General features: G+C 50.8%; 1 protein-coding gene across 1 annotated transcript in view; it reads right to left on the reverse strand.

The window, feature by feature from the left end:
- Positions 1–22,208, reverse strand: part of SF3B2 (splicing factor 3b subunit 2) — a 27,889-nt gene extending 5,681 nt beyond the window's left edge. Inside the window, exons 1-6 of the mRNA XM_014523209.2 lie at positions 22,167–22,208; positions 21,647–21,691; positions 1,152–1,287; positions 857–957; positions 561–663; positions 176–261 (exon numbers count right to left, since the gene is read on the reverse strand). Of these exons, the coding sequence (XP_014378695.1) occupies positions 176–261; positions 561–663; positions 857–957; positions 1,152–1,287; positions 21,647–21,691; positions 22,167–22,199 (504 nt within the window). The 5' untranslated portion in view covers positions 22,200–22,208. The remainder of the gene's footprint in view (positions 1–175; positions 262–560; positions 664–856; positions 958–1,151; positions 1,288–21,646; positions 21,692–22,166) is intronic.
- Positions 22,209–22,225: the final 17 nt, after the last annotated feature.

Raw genomic sequence — 22,225 nt, forward strand, 5'->3', positions numbered from 1 at the left:
CCGATTCTCTTCCCAGAGCAGGGGCAGACCCCAGGCATCTGGGCTCTCACCTCCCCTTCCTGTAACCCCAAGCCCTCACTTCACTCGCAGAGTGCGGGGAGAACCCAGGCATCCAGCCCTCACTCCCCTCCCAGAGCAGGACGGAGAACCCAGGTGTCCGGGCCCAGCCCCTCACCTCTTTCTTGGAGAGCAGCATGTCCTCCTCGGTCTCCGAGGCAGAGATGCTGAGCAAGGCCCTTGAGTCTGTCTCCATATCATCATCTGAGGGTAGAGAGGCAGGTGAGTGGGGGGCTTCTGCCCCCTCAATGTGGGAGAGGACAGGACAGGGACTGGACTGTGGCCTGATGCCAGGCAGGAGGCCAGGAAAGAGACCACAGCAATGGACTGCTTGTGGTCAGGGGGGATCCAATACCTCCCAGGTCACAGAACCCAGGAGTCCTGGCACCTCAGTGCCCCTGCTGGAGCTCATATATAGCCAGGAACCCACCCTGCTTGACCACAGCTGGGACTAGAGCCACCAGCACATGGGCAGCACCCTCCACCCAGGCCCAGGCTGTTACCAGGGGCACCCGGCACTGTAAGCTCCTCCTGCCGGATCTCCTTCAGCTGCAGGATCTTCTCCAGTGCCTGTGGGATCTTGGGGCCAGTTGACGAGTCGTCTGGCTGCAGGGGCAGAGAAGAGTACTGAGCCCAGGGCCGAGGCCAGAGCCCGCGGTGGGGAGAGAACCCAGGTGTCTGGGCTCCCAATCCTCTCACCCCCCACCCCCAGACTCCACTTCCCCTCCACCCCCAGTTGGGAGAGAACTCAGGCGTCCAGACTCCCAGCCTCCAGTCCCACCCAAATGGATCCCCTTACCTCTCGGATCTCCTCTCCAGGGGGAGGGGGGGGCCCGCGGGGCCTCGGGCTGGGGGCCCCCATGGGAACCCCGGGCAGCGGAGCCCCCACCGGGGCACCACCTACAGAACAAGGAACATAGGCCCTGTGAGACACCCCCAGACAGTATCCCACCTACACCCTCCCCAGTGCTCCCTTTGGGGCGGGGGGATCAGGCCAGTGCCCCTCAGAGGGAACAGGCGCCTGACACCCCCCCATGCCAGGATTGATGGGGTCTGGCACCCCCAGCAGGGTTGGGCATCTGTGCTGTTCTCACCTCTGGGTGCCATGGGGGGCCGTGGCCCCATGGCTCCAACGGGTCTCACTGGCCCTGCATCGGGGGGCGTGCGGGGCACTGGGGGGGCCAGCTTGGCCATCTCCTGCTGGCGCTCCTGCTCCAAGAGAACAGCAGCCTGTGGGGCAGGGGAGAGGGGCAGAGAGGGCATGAGCAAGGCAGGGCAGTGGCTCCCACCTCTTCTGCCCTCCCCAGGAGATGGCTACCAACACTCAAGCCTCCAAGAGAAACCCTGGAGCCAAGCCAGACTTGGAGACCTCTGGGACACGTCCCTGGAGCCAGGAGAGCACTGCACAGCATGGACTGCAAAATAACCCCTCACTGGCTGGACCGGGGACTTGCCAGAGGCTGCTAAATCCTGAGGGCTTGCGGCAGGGGAACCTCAGAACTGCCACTGACTGGGCCAGACTCTCAGTCTGTCTCGCCCCGTCTCCCGTGTCCCATGGCGGCAGAGAGCAGAGGTTGGAAGGGAGAGTGAACAGGGTCTGCCCAGGGTTTTCCCTGTTCCTCACCCACTTGCAGCCTCCAGCAGTTCAGGTCTAGGAGGTTCCGATTCAGAGGCCGTGCCCCTCACTCCTGTGCTCGATAGCTACTGGTGCTCCTTTCCTCCAAAAACATGTCCCGTCCCTTTGGGAATCGGGCTGAACGCTCAGCTTCCACCACAGCTGGTGCCAATGAGCGCCAACCTTTAATTGCGCACTGGGTAAAAAAGAACTCCCGTGTGCTAGTTCTAAACCGACAACCAGCTATGCCCCTGCCACACATTACATACATCATGCAACTCACTGGTGAATCGCGCAATAAACGCAGCCTGGCCGCACGTGCCCGGTAACAATCACACAATTGTGCTATAAGGCCACATGTACCAAGTAATGATTATGCAATTAATGAGTTCATCGTGCAATAAACGTAGCCTGGCCACATGTCAGATACTCCTCATGCTATAAAAATGGCCGTCCAGCTATAAAGAAAGCGAACCAGCTATGTTAGTGCTCAAAAGCACATGACTTTACAACCAGTTTCTATCCAGCTTTATTTGGAACATGTGACAAGGCCCCTAGTTTCATGCTGTGACCCTGAGGTCTTGTCTGGTGAGAGAGTCAATAATAAATCCCTGCTGACTTTCTCCTCGCCATTTAGCATTTTATAAGCTCTTCTCGTGTTCCCCCCTCAAACACCTCTTTTCTGAACTGAACAGGCCTGGTCTCATGAGTCTCTCTGCATGTGGAAGCCCCTCCATACTGCTAATCCTCCTTGTTGCCCTGCTCTATACTGCGGGAAGGACTGGTTGAGCGCTGATGCGTTGGCGTCACACGCACCAGAACCCCCAGTGTTAGCACAGCTGAGGAAAATGGGTCATTAAGGAAAGCATGGAGCTTTGTGCTCCTCTGTCGGCGAGCTGAAGGGAAGGGTCACGTGGAGCAAGGAGAAAAGAGGCGGAGGTCTCAGCACTGCTGATGCTGGAAGAGGAATGGGGGGAGATGAGGACAGGGCCAGTCTAGGGCATCATGCGTTGTATGCCTATTTAGAAGCAATTTTGCTGTTGCTTTAAGCCGCCTAAAGGGCAGCGTGAGTCTGGACTGATCTGGAAAGGGGGTGAGCAGTGAGCTGGTCAAATTTGCCAATGACACAAAATTATTCAGCAGTAAAGACCAAGGTGGATTGCAAGGAGCCACAGAAGGATTTGGGCACAATTGAGAGAATGGGCACCTAAATGGCAGGTGAAATTCAATGCAGACAAGCATAAAAGTGATGCACCAGGGCAAAAACAACCCAAATTCGACCCACACCGTAATGGGTTCTACATGAACCATTGCCCCACAAGAAAGAGATCTGGGATCCCTTATGGACGGCCCGCTGAAAGCACCAGCTCTGTGCTCAGCAGCTGTCAAAAAGGCAAACAACACACCAGGAATGATTAAGAAGGGAACGGTGAACAAGACAGAAAGTATCCAGATGCCCCTTTTATAAAGCCATGGGGTATCCACACCTCGAGTGCTGTGCCCAGTTCTGGTCCCCGCACCTCCAAAAAGGATAGAGAAAGACCCGAGAAGGTCCACAGAAGGGCAACAAGGACGACCAGTGGTATGGAGGGGCTTCCACAGGAGGAGAGAGTGACTGGGGAAGCCAGGGCTGGTCAATTTAAAAAAAGAGATGCTTGAGGGGGGATACGGGAAGGGTTTACAAAATAGTGACCCGCAAAGCAAAAGTCAGTAGGGATTTATTACCGGCTGTCTCTCCCCAGACAAGAACAAGGGGTTACAGCATGAATCTAGTAGGTAGGAAGTTTAAAACTAACACCAGGCAGTTCTTTGTCACACAGCATCGCATTAAAGGATGGAGCTCGCTGCCGCAAGGTGTGGTGGAAGCTGAGAGCCTAGCCAGATTCATCACGGGACCGGGCAAGCTCTGGGAGGAAAGGGGCATGAGTACTGGGTAGGAATGTGAGGGGCACGGCTTCTGAATCAGAGCTTCCTAGACTTTAAATGAAGGAGGCTGCAAGTGAGAGGGGAACAGGAGGAAAATCCCTGGTCAGACCCACGTCACCCCCCTTCCAGTCTCTGCTCTCTGCCACGGTGACACAGGAGACTGGACAAGAAGGACCTCGGGTCCGATGCAGTCAATGGCAGTTCTTGGGCTCCTACGAGTCTAACCCAATGCTTCTCAACTAGGTGCCCTAGCACCCTAGGGTGCCTAGAGATCCTTTCAGGGGTGGCAGGGCACAGGGACCTGTTGTGTCTCCATATCATCACTGGGCCTTAAGGTGCAGTGCAACATCCAAGGTTCATTCACCCGCCAGTCCACGGTCGTACACGCCACCACTACTTACTGTGCCCCTTGCTGTCTACACTGGGCAGGCAGGGCAAGCTCTACGTGCAAGAATGAATGAACGAACACCAGCTGCAGAAAGACACTGAAGCCTGCGGCAGACACTTCAGCCTCTCTGGACACCCCATCACTGACCTTGGGATGGCTGGTCTCAAGCCAGTTTGAACAGGAAAATGCAGAACAAGAGGCCATCCACAGTGGGGGCTGTGTTAGGACTGGTTAAAACAGGGACTGTGGATTCTTATCTCATTACCTGGATTAGCTTTGGTGCCCCTCTTTGTTCCTACGGGTTTACTGCTCCTTCGCTTTTCTCTCCTAGCGCTGCCCCCCCCACCCATGTCTTTTTATTCTAATTTCTCTCTCCTTATACTCTGCTTTATGTACATCCTTTGCAGCATCCGATGAAGTGAGAGTGGGTTTACAAAAGCTTTTGCTCTCTCTCTCTCTCCATTATTTAGTTGTCTCTAGAGGCGCATATGCGACTGACTTTGGACTATCGCAGTGAACTGTGTCTCCTGAGAGAAACCCAGACATTTCAAACAGGAATCCCCAGCTGTGTCTTTCTGTGCTCTTTGCCACAGGAAAAACTGCTCTAGTATTTGTTTATAGGAATAAGAGAGAGAGAGAGAATGAAAGCAAAGGGGGATGCAAGCCTCCAAAGACTGAAACGCTGGGCTAAGAGAAGAGGCGAAGGGAATGATCAGGCCAGAGAACACCACAGACATTTGAACCGTTTTAACAAGCTCAAGGACGATTGAAAAGGAAAACAGGGTAAAGGCTGCAAAGTTGCCTCAAGCTCATTTAGTGGCGCGATGACAGACAAGGCTAATTTTGGATAAGATGATGCTTATGTATTAGGAACAAAAATAGGCCTATGAATATTAAGAACATAATAACACCAGCCGTGCCAGTGTGGGTCAGACCAACGGTCCTTGCAGCCCAGTATCCTGTCTCCGACAGTGGCAGAAACGGATGCTCTAGAGGGAGAGCATCGACCCAGATCTCTCTAGAGTGATCTATCCCCTACTCAATAGCCGCCCTGGCATCCACCATTTATTGGGTTAGAGATGCCAGAGGAACCATCTCCAGCCGCTCTGTTCAATTAAGAGTATTAATTAGAGCTTTATTAACGATGGGCTCTACACGAGTTGTTACCACACAGGAAAGAGATCTGGAAGTCACTAGGGACAGTTTGCTAAAACCCATCGGCTCAAGTGCTCAGCAGCCGTCAAAAAAGCAAACAAGACATTAGGGATTAGGAAGAAAGGAATTGTGACCAAGACAGAAAGCATCCCGATGCGCCTTCACAAAGCCGTGGGGTGTCCATGACTTGAATCCTGTACCCAGTTCTGTTCCCTGCACCTCCACAAGGATTTTGAAGAAGGTCCAGAGGGCAACGCGGCTGATCAGTGAATGACTAGGAGGCCAGGCCTGGTCCCTTTAGAAAAGAGGAGGGACATGAGAAGGGTTTACAAAATACCGAACAGCAAAGACAAAGTCAGTAGGGATTTATTATTACTGTCTCTCCCCAGACAAGAACAAGGGGTCATCGCATGAATCCAGGAGATAGGGAGTTTAAAACTAACACCAGGCAGTCTTTTCACATTGCGTCTCATTAAAGGGTGGAGCTCATTGCTACAGGATGTGGCGGAGAGCTTAGCCAGACTCAAAAAGGGAGTGGATACATTTGTGGAGGAAAGGGCCATCAGTAGCTACTGAGCTCAGGAGTGAGGGGCACGGCTTCTGAATCCGAACCTCCTGGACCTTAAATGCTGGACGTTGCAAGTGAGAGAGGAACAAGGAAAACCCTGGTCAGACCCAGTCGCTCTCCCTTCAAGCCTCCGCTCTGTCGCCCCATGACACAGGAGGCTGAGCAAGACGGCCCTATGGGCTGACCCAGTTAATGGTAGGTCTTATGTTCGTGGAGTAGCACTTCTTAGAAATGCTTTCATTTTTTTTACTTCATTTAGGAAGCTTTGGGATATTTTAGCCAAGCTGCAAAGTATAAAATGGGGTCCACGCTTTGGGATTTTTGCCCTTAGCCTTGAACTGTGTTTCTTGCTGAACTGCCCACTTGCAAGTGTCCCTGGTTAGCGCACTTCTGGGCCCCACATCTCAGAAGGGATACAGAAGAACTGGAAACGGTCCAGAGAAGGGCATCCAAAGTGATTGTCAGGCCAGGAGCGACGAGAAGACTGGGACTCTGGTTTGGAAAGGGGGCGGCAGAGGGGAGGACAGAATAGAGGCAATCATAAAAGCTGTGGACCAAGTAAGCAGGGAACTGCTGTTCACCAAGTCCCAGAACACTAAAACCAGGGGGCACCTGCTGAAATTAGTAGGTGACAGGTTTAAAAGTAATACGACAAAGGACTTTTTTTTTTTCCTTTCTTTTTAAACACAACACAGTTAACTTGTGGAGCTCATTGCCACAGGAGGTGGTGGAGGCAGATTGCAGTAGTCTGTCAATCCTGGATCAGCCTCGCCAGCCATTTATGGACCCACAGACGGGACAATCATGGAAGATAATCATCCTCAACTGAGGGATTACCAAAGAGGCGGAGGCAGATACCACAGCTCAGTTCCACAACGGACTGGATAAATTCGTGGCTGATAGATCTATTACTGGCTGTTGAACAGAGCAGTTGGAGATGTTTTCTCCGGCATCTCTAACACAAGAAATGGTGGGTACCAGGGAGGGTGCTGAGTAAGGGATGGATAATTCCTAAAAGATACCCGATTCAATGCTCTCCCTCGAGCATCTGTTCCTGACACTCTCGGAGACAGGATACCAGGACCGTAGGTCTGACCCAGTCTGGCATTTCTTACATTCTTATGCTAGTTAGACTTAATTTCCAAAACCTAGATAAGAATATCTTGTCCCTACCGGGCTCTCCCCTTAGAAGCTTTTAAAGGCTTTGGGACTCAAAAAGGTTAAGATTAAATTGCTTTTACATTTCAGTAAGATGGCTAGTTCTTTAGATAAACATGCATTTTATACCTTTCAGTTGTGTGCATGATAGTCTCAATTGTACTGTCTAGGTGTTTGTGTTTCCTGTATTTTGTTTTTGAGTTTGCTATGACAAATTTCAATATTCTGATACTGCGAGTATTTCACATTGGTGCGACTGACTTGTTGAACCTTTCTTGGTTCTCAGAATCCACCCGTGGGCCAACAAAACCCAAAAAAAGTCAAGTCAGTGAGGGGGCAGATTACAATTAGCTTATGGTGGCAGGCACTTGTGGGGAGCCTGGTGCTGAGAACTGAACTTATTGGGTGCTGTTTCCAGAGTTATAGTTGCATAGGGCAGGGACAGAGCCTCACCTTCAGCAGCCTTGCCCTCCCTTTCAGACTTAATTAAAGCTGAAACCCTAGTTGCTCCTGAAGACTGAGCTCCATGAATGAATCTATGATTTTGAAAAGAGGTAAAGGGTCTTTCGGGCTGTGAAACAGGAGAGTAATTCTCAAGCAGGGTGCTCCAGGATGCCACGTAATAGTAGCACTGTTAGATGTGCAAGAATCTATGGTGTTAAAACCATTCTGGAGACCTCCTGAAGGCTCTCTGAGTTCTTTGCAACAGAAGAATTGCTCTATTAACTTTCTGTAGTCAAAAACAGACAGAAACCTAGGAGCTAGCATTTTCCAGGGGGTGCCATGACTCTATCGAGGGGTGCCTCAAGTCTAATAAAGGTCGAGAAGCACTTGCCCTTGGCACGTACCCCATACCCCACAAGTAAGATGCGCACCTTGTTTGTGGAAGGCAGAATGAAGATTAAAAGTTTTTGCCTTTTTACCAAACAGTTAAGAATCCTTTCAGATCCACTGCCCCCCAAAATTAGCAATTCAAAGAGTGAGTGTGGTAGGTGATGAATGTAGGTACTTGGAACAGTCTTAGTGTTATGTGTGGACATTCTGGACATAGAATCATAGAGACGTTGGACCTCCAGAGGTCACATCTAATCCAACCACCTACCTGAGGCAGGACCAGCTCTATCCAAACCATCCCATACAAATCCGTCACTTAACGTATTAATAAAACCACTGCCAACCCTGAAATGCTACAAGACATCACACCTGAACCTGCCACCGGGAAAGCAGGCGACCACGGCAGCCAATGCCCTGTTTTTGTAAAGGTTAATATACGCTCAAGATATGGTGCTGATCAGTTCTCTGGGCATCCCACACTGCATTGCTTCTCCCTCCCACCCCAACTGGGACTGCTCCCCCACGGGCTGCTCTGGTATATAGCCAGAACTCTACTGCCCCCTTCCTCCTCTCTCTCTCAAAAAATTCATGAGCTCCCTGCATTGATTATCTGGCTAACAACAAGTTGTGTCCTCACTCCCTAGGCTACCACTACCCTGCTCATCTGTCAGCTCCTGGGATTCCCAAACCATGGGTGCAACCTCCTAACTCACCCACTCTGAGGCCAGCTGGGGGCTCACTCCCCTCCAACTCCTACTGTGAGCACCATGACACTTCATGTGCAATTGTGAACCAGTTCCCAAGCAGGGATGTCTGGGACTAATACAAAGCTGGAAGCCTCAGTCGATGGCACTGGCATGGGCTTAGGAACAGAGATGCTGTAGGGAGTCAATTATTCAGAGCAATTAACGTCCCATCCTTCTGGATAACCAACCATCACAGTAGCAAGGTCTGAAAACTCGACCTGAATCCCCATTCTAGCCAGCCAACATTAAGAAGGGCTCCCCAAGTGAAGACTAGGACTAGCGGTCATAAACTGTTAGAAGACTGCTTTAGATTAGACATAATGAAAAACTCTTTACAACTCGAGTGTCCAGGGTCTGGAATAGACTCTGCCCAGAAGTGGTTCAATCACCTACCCTGAATATCTTCAAAAAACACCAGGACGCTCACCTTGCTGGGGTCATCTAACCCCAGCAGTCTTCCCTGTCCAAGCACAGGGGGGCTGAACCTGATGATCGCGAGAGGTCCCTTCCAGCCCCTAACATCTATGAATAAGAACGACAGGAGACCAATGGAGGGCTCTGGGCAAGGTTTGAAAATCTCAAAGCACTGGTCAGGAAACAACGTGCTCTTGTCATGCTGAGAAGAGAGACCCAACTGCGAGTTTGGTTTGTGCAAAATATGACTTGCCGTATTTTTCTTACATACAACACGCTCTGGAATAAGATACATGCGTTGCTTTTTGGGGGGGAAGATTTTTCCAGACTTATGGCTCTATAGAGCAAAGATGGAGCCTTATCTTGAGCTGACTCACCCTCCCTTTCTTAACTGAAACCTCAGCTCTGCTGGAGACCCATCTCCGTAAATGACTTTGGTTTTGGAAAGAGAGAAAGGGTCTTCTGGGTTTTGAAAGAGGAAGAGAGGGGCTAGGAATGGCAAGCAGACAGGAAGAGTGCCCTAAGAAAGGTTAGTTTGATTGGTGGAACATCAGAACCATTAAAAAGGCAAAGAAGGTCATTAACACTGGTGGAGTGAAGACCAAGGGGATGGGCTCCCTCAGCAGCCACAGTTGCTGTACTATGGATCAGAAATCAAAGCAAACGGTTTCTAACCCAGGCAGAAAATTCAGCTTCCCCACTTAAGACAGGCATCCCAATTTGGGCAGGGGGGCTGATTCCTGCGGGAAACGGTGTGTGCAGCATGCGAGTAAGCACGGTAATTGATTTACTGGATGATCGAGTCTGCTGCAGTGCTTCTCAGTTTCATTAGACCCAAGGGCCCCGCTTGGAAAATGCCAGCTCTTTGCTTTTACTCATCTCTTCAATCACTAGAGCAATGGCAAAGAGCTCAGCCAGCCTGGAAATCTCTGGGTTGCGTTGGAGAAGCAGCTCAGAGATGTTATTGCATCTGCAACTGTAACTGAACCAATGCTTGTGGTACAACCATATGGCCTGACAGTACTGCCTCCGACAAACCCAGCATCACAGATGGATTTGTGCTAATTTTGGTGTTAAAAGCATTAAGAATAGGCCAGTTTTAATTAACTGGGTTTCCCCCCCCTTCACAATAGCATTTGAATGTGAAAGAAAGAACCAGCCAAAAATTCTTTTACAATGCTGTTTTTAAACCAGTTTAAGAAAATACAGAGAGAATTCAGGTCTTTTAAATAGACTGATTCTGAGTTTGGTGTCTAAACAGTATCAGTGAATATGATCAAAATGCATTTGAGTTCTAGGGCATTAAAACAACAGTCTCTCCTGCGTTTTAAGGTAGCCAGGACTTGGCTGCAGTACAGACCAGAAATCTCTTAACCCTTGAGACTCACGTGGAGTTTTTTTCCAGCACTTAGAAGTGAATTAGTTTTTCATCACAGCGCTGAGTTGGGAGTTCTCAGTCCCAACTAAATTAAATTTAAGGGATGAAAAGGCTGCTGCTCTGTTTAAAAACAAAAAACACAACGCTGGCTGCCTGCAGAATTCCAAAAGGAAAATAGGTTTTTAATTTTATCTGAATTTTCCATTTAATATTTTTCCTTCTCCTTTTGCTATTTAAGCTCCTTCTGGAAAAAGCTGTTTTACTGGGTGCATATCCACACGTTAACGTAAGTGCATGCAGCCATCTATCAATTGGCACCACAGTTTTTTAAACTGTGGTTTATGTATGCTGTGTTGTCTAAATGCACTTTGTATTATTGTATATACCAAGCATTGTGTTCCGCACACCATTAAGTCATATATTTCTTTTTTTAATATTTTACTTTGTTGCAGCTTCTATTAATCTTGCACACGATGTAGTAATAGTGATGCCACATTGTTTTAGTAACTTCAGATCATAAGGAAGCCGGGTAGGAAGGGACCTTGCGAATCGGAGAAGTAGGGCTACAAGGAGCCTCCAGAGGTCATCTAGCCTAACCCCCTGCCTGAGAATCATCCCTGTCTGAACAATTCCAGACAAATCCATTGTCCAACCTCTTTGCAAAACAACATGGTCACCCCTGACACAACACAAGACACCACACCCAAATCTGGCACAGGGAAAGCAGGGGGACTATGGCAGCCAACATCCTGTTGCTGCAAAAGTTGCTTATATACATTTGAAAGCCAAGGAAGTGGTTGATCCTCCCTGCTACAGAAGGCAGCAAAACCTGCCAATCCATACCAACCCAACTATGGGGTAATATTCCTTCCAAACCCCAAATGGAGCATCAGTCTCACCCTGAGCACAGAGGTAAGACCCTCCGGCCAGGAACCTCTGGCTGTAAGTCCCAGCTGGAGCACTGCACAGCGCAGTCACCAGCCCCAGCCTGGGATGTAACCAGCACCCAGTGCCTCGGAGGGAGGTAAAAACACCCCCCGACACACGGCAAAGGGGGGCAGCAAAAACCTGCAAGTGCTCTGTTAACCCCAAGCTGCAGGATGCCACAGGTTCATCTGGCTGAGCTGAACTGCCCAGCCCCTCTTCTCTACTCCAGCCAAGAAGGCCCCTGGCCCCTTTCCCTGCCTCCCAGGCCAGCTCAGGGCCTGAACTACCCCTCTTGGAGCCAGGAGTGCCCTGAGTGCCTACCCAGCTCGAGAAGGGCTGGGCAGTTCAGCTCCCATGCTTCCTCACTGAAGACACGCACCCCAATTTCCACAGAAAGGGGTGCACGTTGTATTCCAATAAATGAAGTAAACGTCAGAGTTCCAATACAGTGTCCAAACTGGCCTGGTCTGCCACGGGCTCCGAGTTCATTGCAACACCAGAATCACTCTAGTACTTTTTCCATAGCCAAGAAAAGAGTGAAAGAGAAAAGCCAGCATTTTCCGTGGGGGCCCCGGAGTCTAATGAGGTTGAGACCTGCTGTCCGGAACAGTTAACGGCTGTGCGAAAGGAACCAAAGGAAATAAAAAGAAAGCAGCAGCTATTAAGCAGCTTCCCAGGCAGACGGCTTCTGCCTCTGAAAGAAGCAATTAAGGAAATTCCAGGAGCTCGGAGATGGAGAGCTGCGCTAGCCTGCAGATGAGCAGAAGGCACCGTGCCAGCTCACTGTGACCTGCGTGTGTTGGCCAGATAGGGCAAGCCCTACAAAGCAGACAAACAGACGCCAATTTGACCCCAAAGCCCTTGGCAGGAAGCTTCCACCATCCTGGACAACCAGCCTTGACCTCAGAACAGCTGCCCTGAGCCCCAACAGCTTTAAAAACCAACTAGGATGCAAAACAGCAGAGCGAGAAATCTTCCACAGCCTGGACTGCATTCACCTGTCTCAACAGGGCTTCTGGATCCTGTTACCTGGCCTAGCTTTGTCCTCTGGCCTCCGGCCAGGTGGTAATTACCTTATCTTATCTAAGCTAATTAAGCTTCCTGGTTACCTCTTAGCATTGGCCTTCTATGCTCTTTCTTTTTTCAGCCATTCCCGGCATCTATGAAATTAGGCTGTTGCCTAGGAAAGCTCATGCCTTTCTCAACCAGCTAGTCTCTAAAGCAGTGATTTTCAGTTGGGCCTGGGAGGTCCTAGTTGCTCTCCAAGGTAGTGAATCCCCACTGGGCCTACAGGAGAACCTAGTTCAGGGGTGGGCAAAACGCAGCCCGGGGGCCGGATGCAGGCCACCAGGCCATTCTGTCCGGCCCACAGGGCCCCACCCAAAATTAAGAAAATGAATATTTATCTGCCCCTGGCTGCCTGTCATGTGGCCCTTGATGGCCTGCCAAAAAACACAGTAAGCGGCCCTCCGCCCGAAATAATTGCCCGCCCCTGACCTAGTTAGTCTCCGAGGCAGTGATTCTCAACCAGATCTCTGGGAGATCCCCTAAGAGGTGCTACAAGTCAGGGTGGCACAATACCCAACCCATGCAATGCATTAAACGTGCCGCTCGCTCTTCCCCATGACAGGCACAGAGTCCCATGGACAAAGGGCATTCTGGGTTCGCCCAGCAGCAATTCTAGGGTTACCATTTTTCCAATATCAAAAGAAGACACCTATGGGAGGGGGAGGGGGGCACGTGGGAAGGGGAAGGGAGAATAGAGGGGGAAGGGGGAAGTAATATGCCCGTGCCCTGCTGTGGCCAGGTTACCGGGTGCAGCGCAGCCCCATCCTAGGGCAGGGCATGCCACAAGCCTCCCCTCCTCTTCTGCCAGCCTGTGCTGGGGCTGGGCACGCTCCACCGCCACCTGGATGAATCAGACCCATCGCACTTCAGCCGGGTTAAGACGGGGACAGCTGGGGCCCCTCTAGCAGGGCTGGAGGTGCAGAGGGCTGCGGCTTGGGACTGCAGGGCACCAGGGTGGTGGGGGGGACTGTGGTTTGGGAGTGCAGGTCATTGGCAGCGCCAGGGGGCTGTGGGTCTGGAGTGAGGGGCACCAGCAGAGTTGGGGAAGGGGGGTCTGTGGGTTAGGAGTGAGGGGCACCATCACAGCCCAGGAGGGCAGGGCACTGAGGTTAGGGAGTGGGGGGCACTGGCAGTGCTGGGGTCAGTGGGTTGGGAGTGAAGGGCAGCAGCAGGGCTGGTGGGGGCTGTGGTTTGGCAGTGAGGGGTAATAAAACGGGCAGTGGCAGGGCATGGGCATGTCACTGCCCTGCCACCATCCTATTCAACCCACTCCCTCTCCCCAACATGACAAGTATCCTCTTTTTTGGACCTGGAAATATAAAATAACCCTACACACGCTCACTCTGTCTTTCGGTGTTTATGTCCGTCTTACCTACAAGCAGATTGCCAGGCCCGCGCACAGAGCATGTGATCCCCCGACAGCCAATCACCTTGCCTTGCTGCTCCCAGCCCCAAGCAGCCAAGCTAGAAGTGCCCGGAAAAAGCCAGAGGCAGAGCAAAAACTCAGACATCTGCTCACATTTTAAAAACCTGCCCAGACAGGAGGCCAAAAGGAAAACCCAGATGTATAGTAACCCTAAGTAACTCAAATCCACATGTAGGGAGTTCAGGTGTTGCTCTGGGACCTGACACACATGGGACCATGCAGAGCTGGGAGACGCAGCCCAAAAGGGCGACTGTTATAATATAAAATAACACGTAACAACACAACTAATATATTCACTGCTAAAGGAATGTTTTCATTACAATATTCATACAATATTTCCATTGGTTTTTTTAAATCAGGTGCCATTACATCCTGAAAACTTGCTGAGGGGTGTCTCCAGTCTAAGAAGGTTGAGACCCACTGCTCCAAGGTGCTCACTGCGCCCCCCAATCTAGGAAATTGTGGCCCCATCTAAACTAGGGATTTGGCCTAGGGTTCTGACAAAGGCACATACAGATGTGCAGCTTCTCCTGGGGGAAGCAGGTGCTCTCCCACGACTATACAGATGTTTAGGACTTTTCTCCCAGGCCAAAAGTAGCTGCTCCAAGAGAAAAATGACCTGAGAAAAACAGGGTTAAATCACCACCAAGTTTCTCCTGAGAAAACATTCTTGTCTGAGAGATGCCATAGCACAGTCCTCAAGCATCCCAGCATGCTCTGCTCCTGTTCTCCCCCTTTTCAGGGGCAGTGCCTTGCTTGCTGGACTCTATGAACACGCCCCCTGCCCAATTCCTTGTTGTAGCTGCAAGGAGACAGGCTGAGTTTGAGCAGCCCAGATCAGCCAATCAGGGCTGTCCTATGCCCTCGTGCCATCTGTCTCCAGGCAGAACGAGGGAAACTGCAGAGCACCGAGATGTCGCTACAGAGCATCAACACTACAAGCTCTTTGCTTCTCAAGGGCTCAGCATTCAAATGTCTGTTCTGGGGTCTCCAGGTAAATTTTCTACCAGGTGAAAAAACCTGGGAGAATTCACCCAGATTATTTCAACAGATGTATGCGGCCAAAAAGACACCCAAAGATCGAGCTCAAAACCCAGCAGGGTGGTACTGGACCCTCAGCACATGTGAAGTTTCTTCCCTAGTCCAGTGGGCCAAAGAAAGTCGTCTATTCCCAGGGCCTCAGGGTTGAGGATGGAGGGTTGGAACCAAAAACACATCCTGGAAGCCATAAGGAAAAATGGTTCCCAGAAGCCCATAGATTTAAGTCTACACTAAAACCAGCAAGAGGGCTGGGTCCGTCAGCCAAAAAAGTTTGTACATGCTGTAGGATGCTGGCAATGCCGAAAGGCCCACAGAAAAGGGGAAAGCTCCCAGTATAAATATGGCAGAGCATTGATTAGGCAGAACAATTAGTGTCCTCATCATTCCGGATAATCCAATGCCACAGGATGAAGTGCAGCAAACTAGACTTTAATTCCCATCTTGGACAGTACATGTTCTGTCTTTTCCAGCATACAACACACACCTGCCCCCCCACCCCCAGCCAGTTACTAGCAATTCAATTGTATATTTTATGTGAGAAATATGGTAAGACCGGTTTCTGTACAAACAAAATGGAAAGCAAAATCTGCATCAGGCTCACAGGCTAATAACAGACTTGGGGGTTTTTTGGCTCACCTTGGCTTCCACTCATGTCAAAACAGGTGTGGGGATGACCATTTCCACAAGAAGCTTGAATAGCAATTAACTGGAATTAGCTGGTATTGTCCCAGGGAAAAAAGACCTTAATACTTCATAGGTACTCATTAGATACTTCAGATACTTTAAGTAGGGCAATGGGTTTATATTAGGATCACAAGATAAGAGGCTTTAGCCACAGGGAGCAAAACAATAACTAGAAGAGGCCAACCTATAATAATTACTCAGGGCATTGTTACATGCCAATTCTGGGTGGCTCCTGGAGCACTTAATCCCGGGAATGACCCCACATTAACGGTTTAAAGTGGTGTTGAGCACTCTTTCTGTGGCTCAAAGTTATTGCCACTGCAGGGCAGGATCACCTCTGATCCCCACAGCCCAGTCCCTGTTCCATTAAGGTGTGGCTGCTCCCCACAGATGTTCAGCCCAAATTGAAATCCTCCAGTATCCCAGGATCTCTCACACCTCCACCCATACAGCATGGTTAGAGGCCTGTCCTGACTCACCAACCCTCTAGTGGCAACTCACAGCTACAGCTCCTCGCCCTGCCTGGGCTCACCCGGCCTCTAGTGGCAAGTCACAGTCGTGCAGGTGGGGGACAATCGGAGAAGGTTTCTCTAGAGCAGACCAGAGTTGCTCAGCCTGTGGGTTGCGACCCAAAAGTGGGTCACAATAATATTTCAAAGGTTCAGGAGCAAGTAAGCACAGGTTTCCGCTTGCAGGCTAGCTGTGTTCCAGCCTACAAGAGGCTGTTTGGGGCATGGCCAGCATGCAATGAGAGACAGTCATGGGAACAGCCCCAGGAGCCAGATGAAGATAAGTGTGGGAGAAAGGCCAGGGCTTGGGAAGGGGGTGGGGGGGCAGCGGAGGGAGGGTGCACGCAATGCCCTGCCGCTCTCTGTTCCAGCCTGGCAGCCAGTATTAGGTGAGCGCAGGGCTCGGCCAAGCCCGGTAGGCTGCAGCACCACCCAGCCCTGGCCTGAGCCCAGCCCGCCGGCCCCTCACTGCTACGGCTCAGCTGCAGGTTCTCTGCAGGGCTGCAGCAGGGGCCTGTCCTCCTGGCAGCTATGGCTAGCGCAGAGTTGTGCGGCTTCAGCGCTCTCCATGGGGAGGAGGGCTTGGCTGCCCCGCTTTGTAGATGCCGCGCCACTCCCACAGGCTGCGCAGAGGCCTGCTTGGGTGGGCAGCTCATCACAGGGCCCTGACTCTCACTGCCCAGCTGTCAGCCTGGCTTCAACTGGTGGTTAGTAATGCCCAGCCTGGGTCATGCTGCAGGGGCCCACTCACGCCTTTCCCCTGGCAGCAGCAGCTCTGGTTCCATGCCAGCACCCCCACCCTCACCCCCCCATGCTACCAGCCACTTTGTGCCACTAGCCAAGGCCCTGAGGGTGTCTCCAGCAGCCTAGAGCAGCAAGACCCAGCCAGCGGCACGAGGTTTTAGGGGATAAATGAGGTAACGAGATGAGCAGATCAACTAAGTCAAAAAGTGCAGGCTCTGCCTTCTCCCAGCCTGCGTGATCCAGCATCCCCAGGGTTGGGCCCCTCTGCAAGCAGCTAAGCGCTGGCATCTACAGTTAGAGGGCCACGTAACCTCAAATCCAGTGAAGGAGCATAGATTTGCGCCTCAGATATCGGCACTTCTCCTGGTTTATAAGGTGCCAATTTACCCTGCTTTCTAGTGTGTATGTGTGGGGAGGGGGGGCTGGTGCCTGCTAGCACTGGGGGAAAGTGGACAGGCACACAGGCTGTGGCAAGGCAGGCGGTAGCAGGGGACTGTGGGTCAAACACTGGCAGGGCCAGGTGGGTGTGGGTCAGGTCTTTGCCTGATCCCAGAACACAGAGCTGGCACCAGGCCCCAATCCCAGTATACAGGGGGCAAGAGGGGGTGGTGCCAGGCCCCCAGGATTCAATCCCAATGCACTAGGGCAGAAGGGAGCAGTACCTAGCCTCCAGGGTCCAATCTTGGTGTGCTGGGGCAGGAGGGAGCATTGCTGGCTCCCTGAGAACCAAATATCAGCACGTGGGGGGCAGTACTGGGTCCCAGGGGCCACTGCCAGCACTCAAAGCAAGGCAGGGATGATGCCAGGCCCAGGACCAGATTCTGGTGCATGGGACATGATCCAGTCAGTAGACCAGCCCTACCCTACTCCTCTACCCTGTGGGGCCAAAAGGTTAAGCACTGCTGATCTAGATAAGGCTCCATGGTAACATCTTCTACCTCAGAGCAAGGACAGAAGCAAAACATTAGCTTTGACAACACTGCCTGGCAGCTGCACCCATCGCAGCTGGGACAGGAGAAACTTCCAAGGAGGAGGATTTGCTGACCCCAAGTGGGAAACACAACTAGGACCATTCCCTGCCTAAGGGAACCCCCGCTCTTGACAGATTCAGGATGCTGCAAGATTCAAACCACGGAAGGCACCTGCTCAAGAAGCTGGAGATCCCAGTGTGAGAAGGTGGGAGGGAGCTACTGCATTTACTCGTACACTCCATGCCCCAGATAAGACCCACATCTCCACTTGGGAAGGCAGAATGAAGAAAAACCATTTCCAGAGCCCTGATGAAAGCCAACTGCATGCAGCAATAGCAGGGGCTTCAATTCACTCATGGACTCCTTTAAGAAGTGTCTGGATGCTTATCTTGCTGGGATCCTTCGACCCTAGCTGACTTCCTGCCCTTGGGGCAGGGGGCTGGACTTGATCTCCCGAGGTCCCTTCCAGCCCTAACGTCTATGGAATCTATGAAATATGTCCCTGGCAGCAGTTTTTAACTGCTCAATACGCTATGTCGATGAGTATATACAGTAAACAGAACAAGCAGCCAATACTGAAAAGCCCATGCCAGGGGCTTTAAAGTAACTGGATCCAGTAGGCGGTGACACACGGCTTGGCTGGCAACCACCCACCCCTTTACGGGGCAACAGCAAGAGCCAGCAGTGGGAAACACAGCTGAGATGGTCACACACTCCAGCTGGGTTGTGAAGTATTATGTTACCATATTTCCCCACATACCACCTGCACCTTTCCCCCAAAATATTAGTCCCCCCCCCAAAAGCTTAGATGTTTTTTAAGCAGGGAGGCTGATTTTTCTGCACCACAATGAAGGAGCCAGGCAGTGGCTGGAATGAAGTTCACTGCTCAAGGTCATAGCTAGGCTTCCCTGCCTAAAACACTCCTAAGCTTTGGGAGGGCTAATATTTTGGGGTAAAAGTGTGTGTGGAATGCTGTTAACCCTCTCACGGTTTCTTATGCTCAACAGAAGAGGCCATGAGAGGGTTAACAGCATTCCGGCACTCTGCCTTTGTGATCAGGATGCTGAAAAAATGAACTTTTCTTTATTTTGCCTTCTGAAAACCAGGCGAGTCAAATCTGGCAGCATAGATATGCAAGGAAATACAGTATTCTGCCAGCCTTGGCCATTTTCAACAGGTCTTGGCCAAGCCACAGAAGTGGGGCTAAGCAGAAGGCCCCAAAAGCCTACTTCTGAGGGACTGCAGCATGAACCTTTGCAGATATGACAACTAATTTGATCAGCAAAAGAAAGGAAGCATCTGTCTAAACCAGTAATAAGATGCAACCAAACAGACTGCAAGGCCTGAAAGGAGCCATTATAAGGAAAGACTGCACATTAAATAATCCAAGTGCACTATATCAGAGCTTTGAAGTATTAGTAGTAGTGATGAATGAAATCAAGCGTATTGGATGCTGTTTTGTTAAAACAGATAATTCTTTGTTAAAATGCATAATGCGTGAGAACAAAACAATCTGTCATCTTCTCGGCTAAGGTAAAGAAGGAACAGGCCAGTTTTGAACAGCATTGTGCAAAAAGGAAGGAAAGAAGATAATACTCTGTTTCACTTTCAAGGATATACTGTATTTAGTCAAATACAAGATGAGGTGTCATTGTCCCCCTCCCGAGTCAGCAAGAGGAAAAGAAGACCACTGTCTTACATTTGCACACAAGGAAAACTAACTAAATACAGTGTCTGTTATTAAACTGCTGCTAAAAGCAGCATGTGCTCAGTAATGGAAACCAACTATGAAGCTGATTGAATGCAGCTACCCCTGAGCATGACTGTACAACACATGGCCCACATTCAACCAACATAACTGTTGGGAACCTAACCCCACGGTAGACTAGCACAGCCCACCTGAATAAGATATATGGTAGTGCCCACTGAGTGCTGTCCCCCTCACTGCCAACTCTTTTTCAAGTCATGGTGAGCCACTACAGTGAATACATTTGAACTCCCTCTTCACTCCCACAACTGAGCTGCATCTTTCTTTCCCATTTCCAATTATTCTTGCTTCTTCACCTACCTTAAGTGTCTGACAAACATAACAGAACTCGTGGTAGACGTGATATCTTTTATTAGACCAACTATATTTTTGCTTTAATTGCAAGTTTTGGGGCACAAGCACCCTTCTTCAGGCATAGGTGTGTGCAAAAATGTGCAAAAGTGTGCACATATGCCCGAAAGCTTGCAATTAAAGATTTTTTTTTTTGCAAAAATCTACTTGGTCTAATAAAAGATATCACCTTTACCATGAGTTCTGATGCCTTTTGTTTCTAGACCAATACAGCTACAATCTGGATACCTGACAAACATCACTACACGGGTTCACCCAGAATCCCTCTGTGGCTGCCTCTCTCAGCCTGGTGCACACGATTAATGGCCCCTCCCTCCATGAGGTGAAGCAGAACAAGGTTGCCCTGAGTCACCTCTGCATATACATTTGTGGAGTATGCCAAGACTGGTAACAAGAACACCTGGTTCCACTCATGAGTGGGGGGGAGTGGGGGTTAGTCAGCACATGGCTCCTTTGTGGGGTGGGGAGGGGTATATCTGGAGTGCGCACATACACACTGGTGGGGCCCAGCCCAGTGAATTGTATAGCAAACCTTGAGCCTTTTGGCTTTGGACTAAATTTCATGCATATACAAGTCGCTTCTCGGCCTCTTGAAGGCTCAGATCAAGTGTAGTTGCACACTTTTGCACACTCCTATGCCTGAAGAAGGGAGCTTGTGTCTGAAAGCTTGCAATTCAAGCAAAAATCTAGTTGGTCTAATAAAAGACTTATGGTTCCGGACTCTTGGATTTGGAATTAGTTTTTGCTGATTTGCCCTGGGATACATGAAATTAAAAAAAGATACAAGTAAGTGGCAAAGTGCTGCTTAAAAGTGTGTTTATAGAGTAGCTCGACTACAATTTGCAGCAGTTTCAAAAAGGTAGCATGCAATAGTTCTGGAGGAACTAAATCTATGGGTACCATATGCAAGTTATTACAGCTGTGTTTACTTAGAATCTAATTATTGGGGGCTGTCTTATACCATATTACCTAGAATATAAAGCAACCCTGATTATATCTCAACTGACACCTTCCAAATCCATGAGACCTGGCTCAGGCAAGTTCAGTTCCAAAGTTCTCAGTAACACAAAGAAACTTAAATAGAACTAATCAGAGATCATTTGCTGGAATATTAGAACCAGCCACCTACAGACGTGGGGCGTAAGCTAAATGGGAGCCTGTAGAGCTCAGCAAATTCAAGTCCTGCCAACCTACATGCCACCCTCCAGCTCAATTCTCCCTACAGGTGGGCACTTATGCTGTGTTGTCACAGCAGCCAGGCAGACTTAGGGATAAGCGTTTGTTTTTCTGTGTTTTCAGGTGCAAGCAAAAAAATATCTAGCTGCAGACCAATTTCTGCTTTTTATCAGTAGCCAACTTGCAAGGTTACCTGTACCCTGGGCAACTGGGGGGGGGCGGCAGTCTTATCCAGGGGAATGTGGTATATGAAAAGAGGGTATTCTGTCTTCTTTCTGCACCTGAGTGCCATCAGACATCTCTGTCCCACACGGAGTACAGGTTTGTCTCGACAAGGACCTCAGTGTGTGGCAACAGGCTTGATGGCAGAGCTGGGATAAGGCTAGTAAAGGGGGCAAGGGGACCCCACAGACCATTGGTAATACACAGGGGGTGCACATGCACCTGGGATTGGTGGTGCACACCCTGAAAGAAGCTCTGCTGACACTGCCGGAGGCACCTGCGGATAGTCGCCACTCCCCACCCACCCCCCTTGCCACCAACACTGCCAGCAGCATCTGCGGGCGGTCACCAATCACTGCTGATGCCGCCGCCCCCTGCAGGAGCTCCCCGCTCGCTGCCGTGCCCCCACTGCCTGCGGGCAGTCACGGTACCCCCTCAGTCTCCGGGGACACGCGTCATTTATGCCAGAGACCGTGCTGCTACCCCACCCACCCAGTGGTACATGCCATGGGGGACTTACCCGCTTCTGCTGCTCCAGCAGCTCCTGCTCCTTCAGCTTGTCCCCCTGTGAGAGAACAAGGCATGAATGGGCAGGCACCAGTATACTGGGGGAAGAGAGGGCTGGGGACACCAGGATGGAAGACCACAGCCCACAGCAGTGCCAAAGTGCAGGGCAGCTGGGTCTGATCCTGTCCAGAGCTCAGGGGAACAGGGGTACTTCTAAAATGGGGGGCTGGGGATACAGGCCTCTTTGCCCAGCCCTGGGATGTGGCTGGCAAGTGTCAGGGCTGGGGATATGAGGCTGACTTGGGATGTGGCAAGCTTTGGGGCTTGGGCTACAGGGCGCCTTGCCCGGCCCCCGAGATGTGGCCAGCTCCAGGCTAGGAGAGCAGGGCTGAAAATATAGACACCCCAGCAAGCCAAAGACCCACCGTATGCCCTCCTGACCAACAGTGCCCCTCTCCAAACCACCCAAGACAGCAGCCCCACAGCTGCTCCCTGTAGCCCCCAGCCCCCCCACACCACAGCCCCCAACTAACCTGCTTGGCCCGCTCTTCATGCTGCATGATCATGGAAGCGCGCTGCTGGGGGCACGTGG

The sequence above is a fragment of the Alligator sinensis genome, unplaced genomic scaffold, assembly GCF_000455745.1.
Source record: "Alligator sinensis unplaced genomic scaffold, ASM45574v1 scaffold1329_1, whole genome shotgun sequence".
Lineage (NCBI taxonomy): Eukaryota > Metazoa > Chordata > Crocodylia > Alligatoridae > Alligator > Alligator sinensis.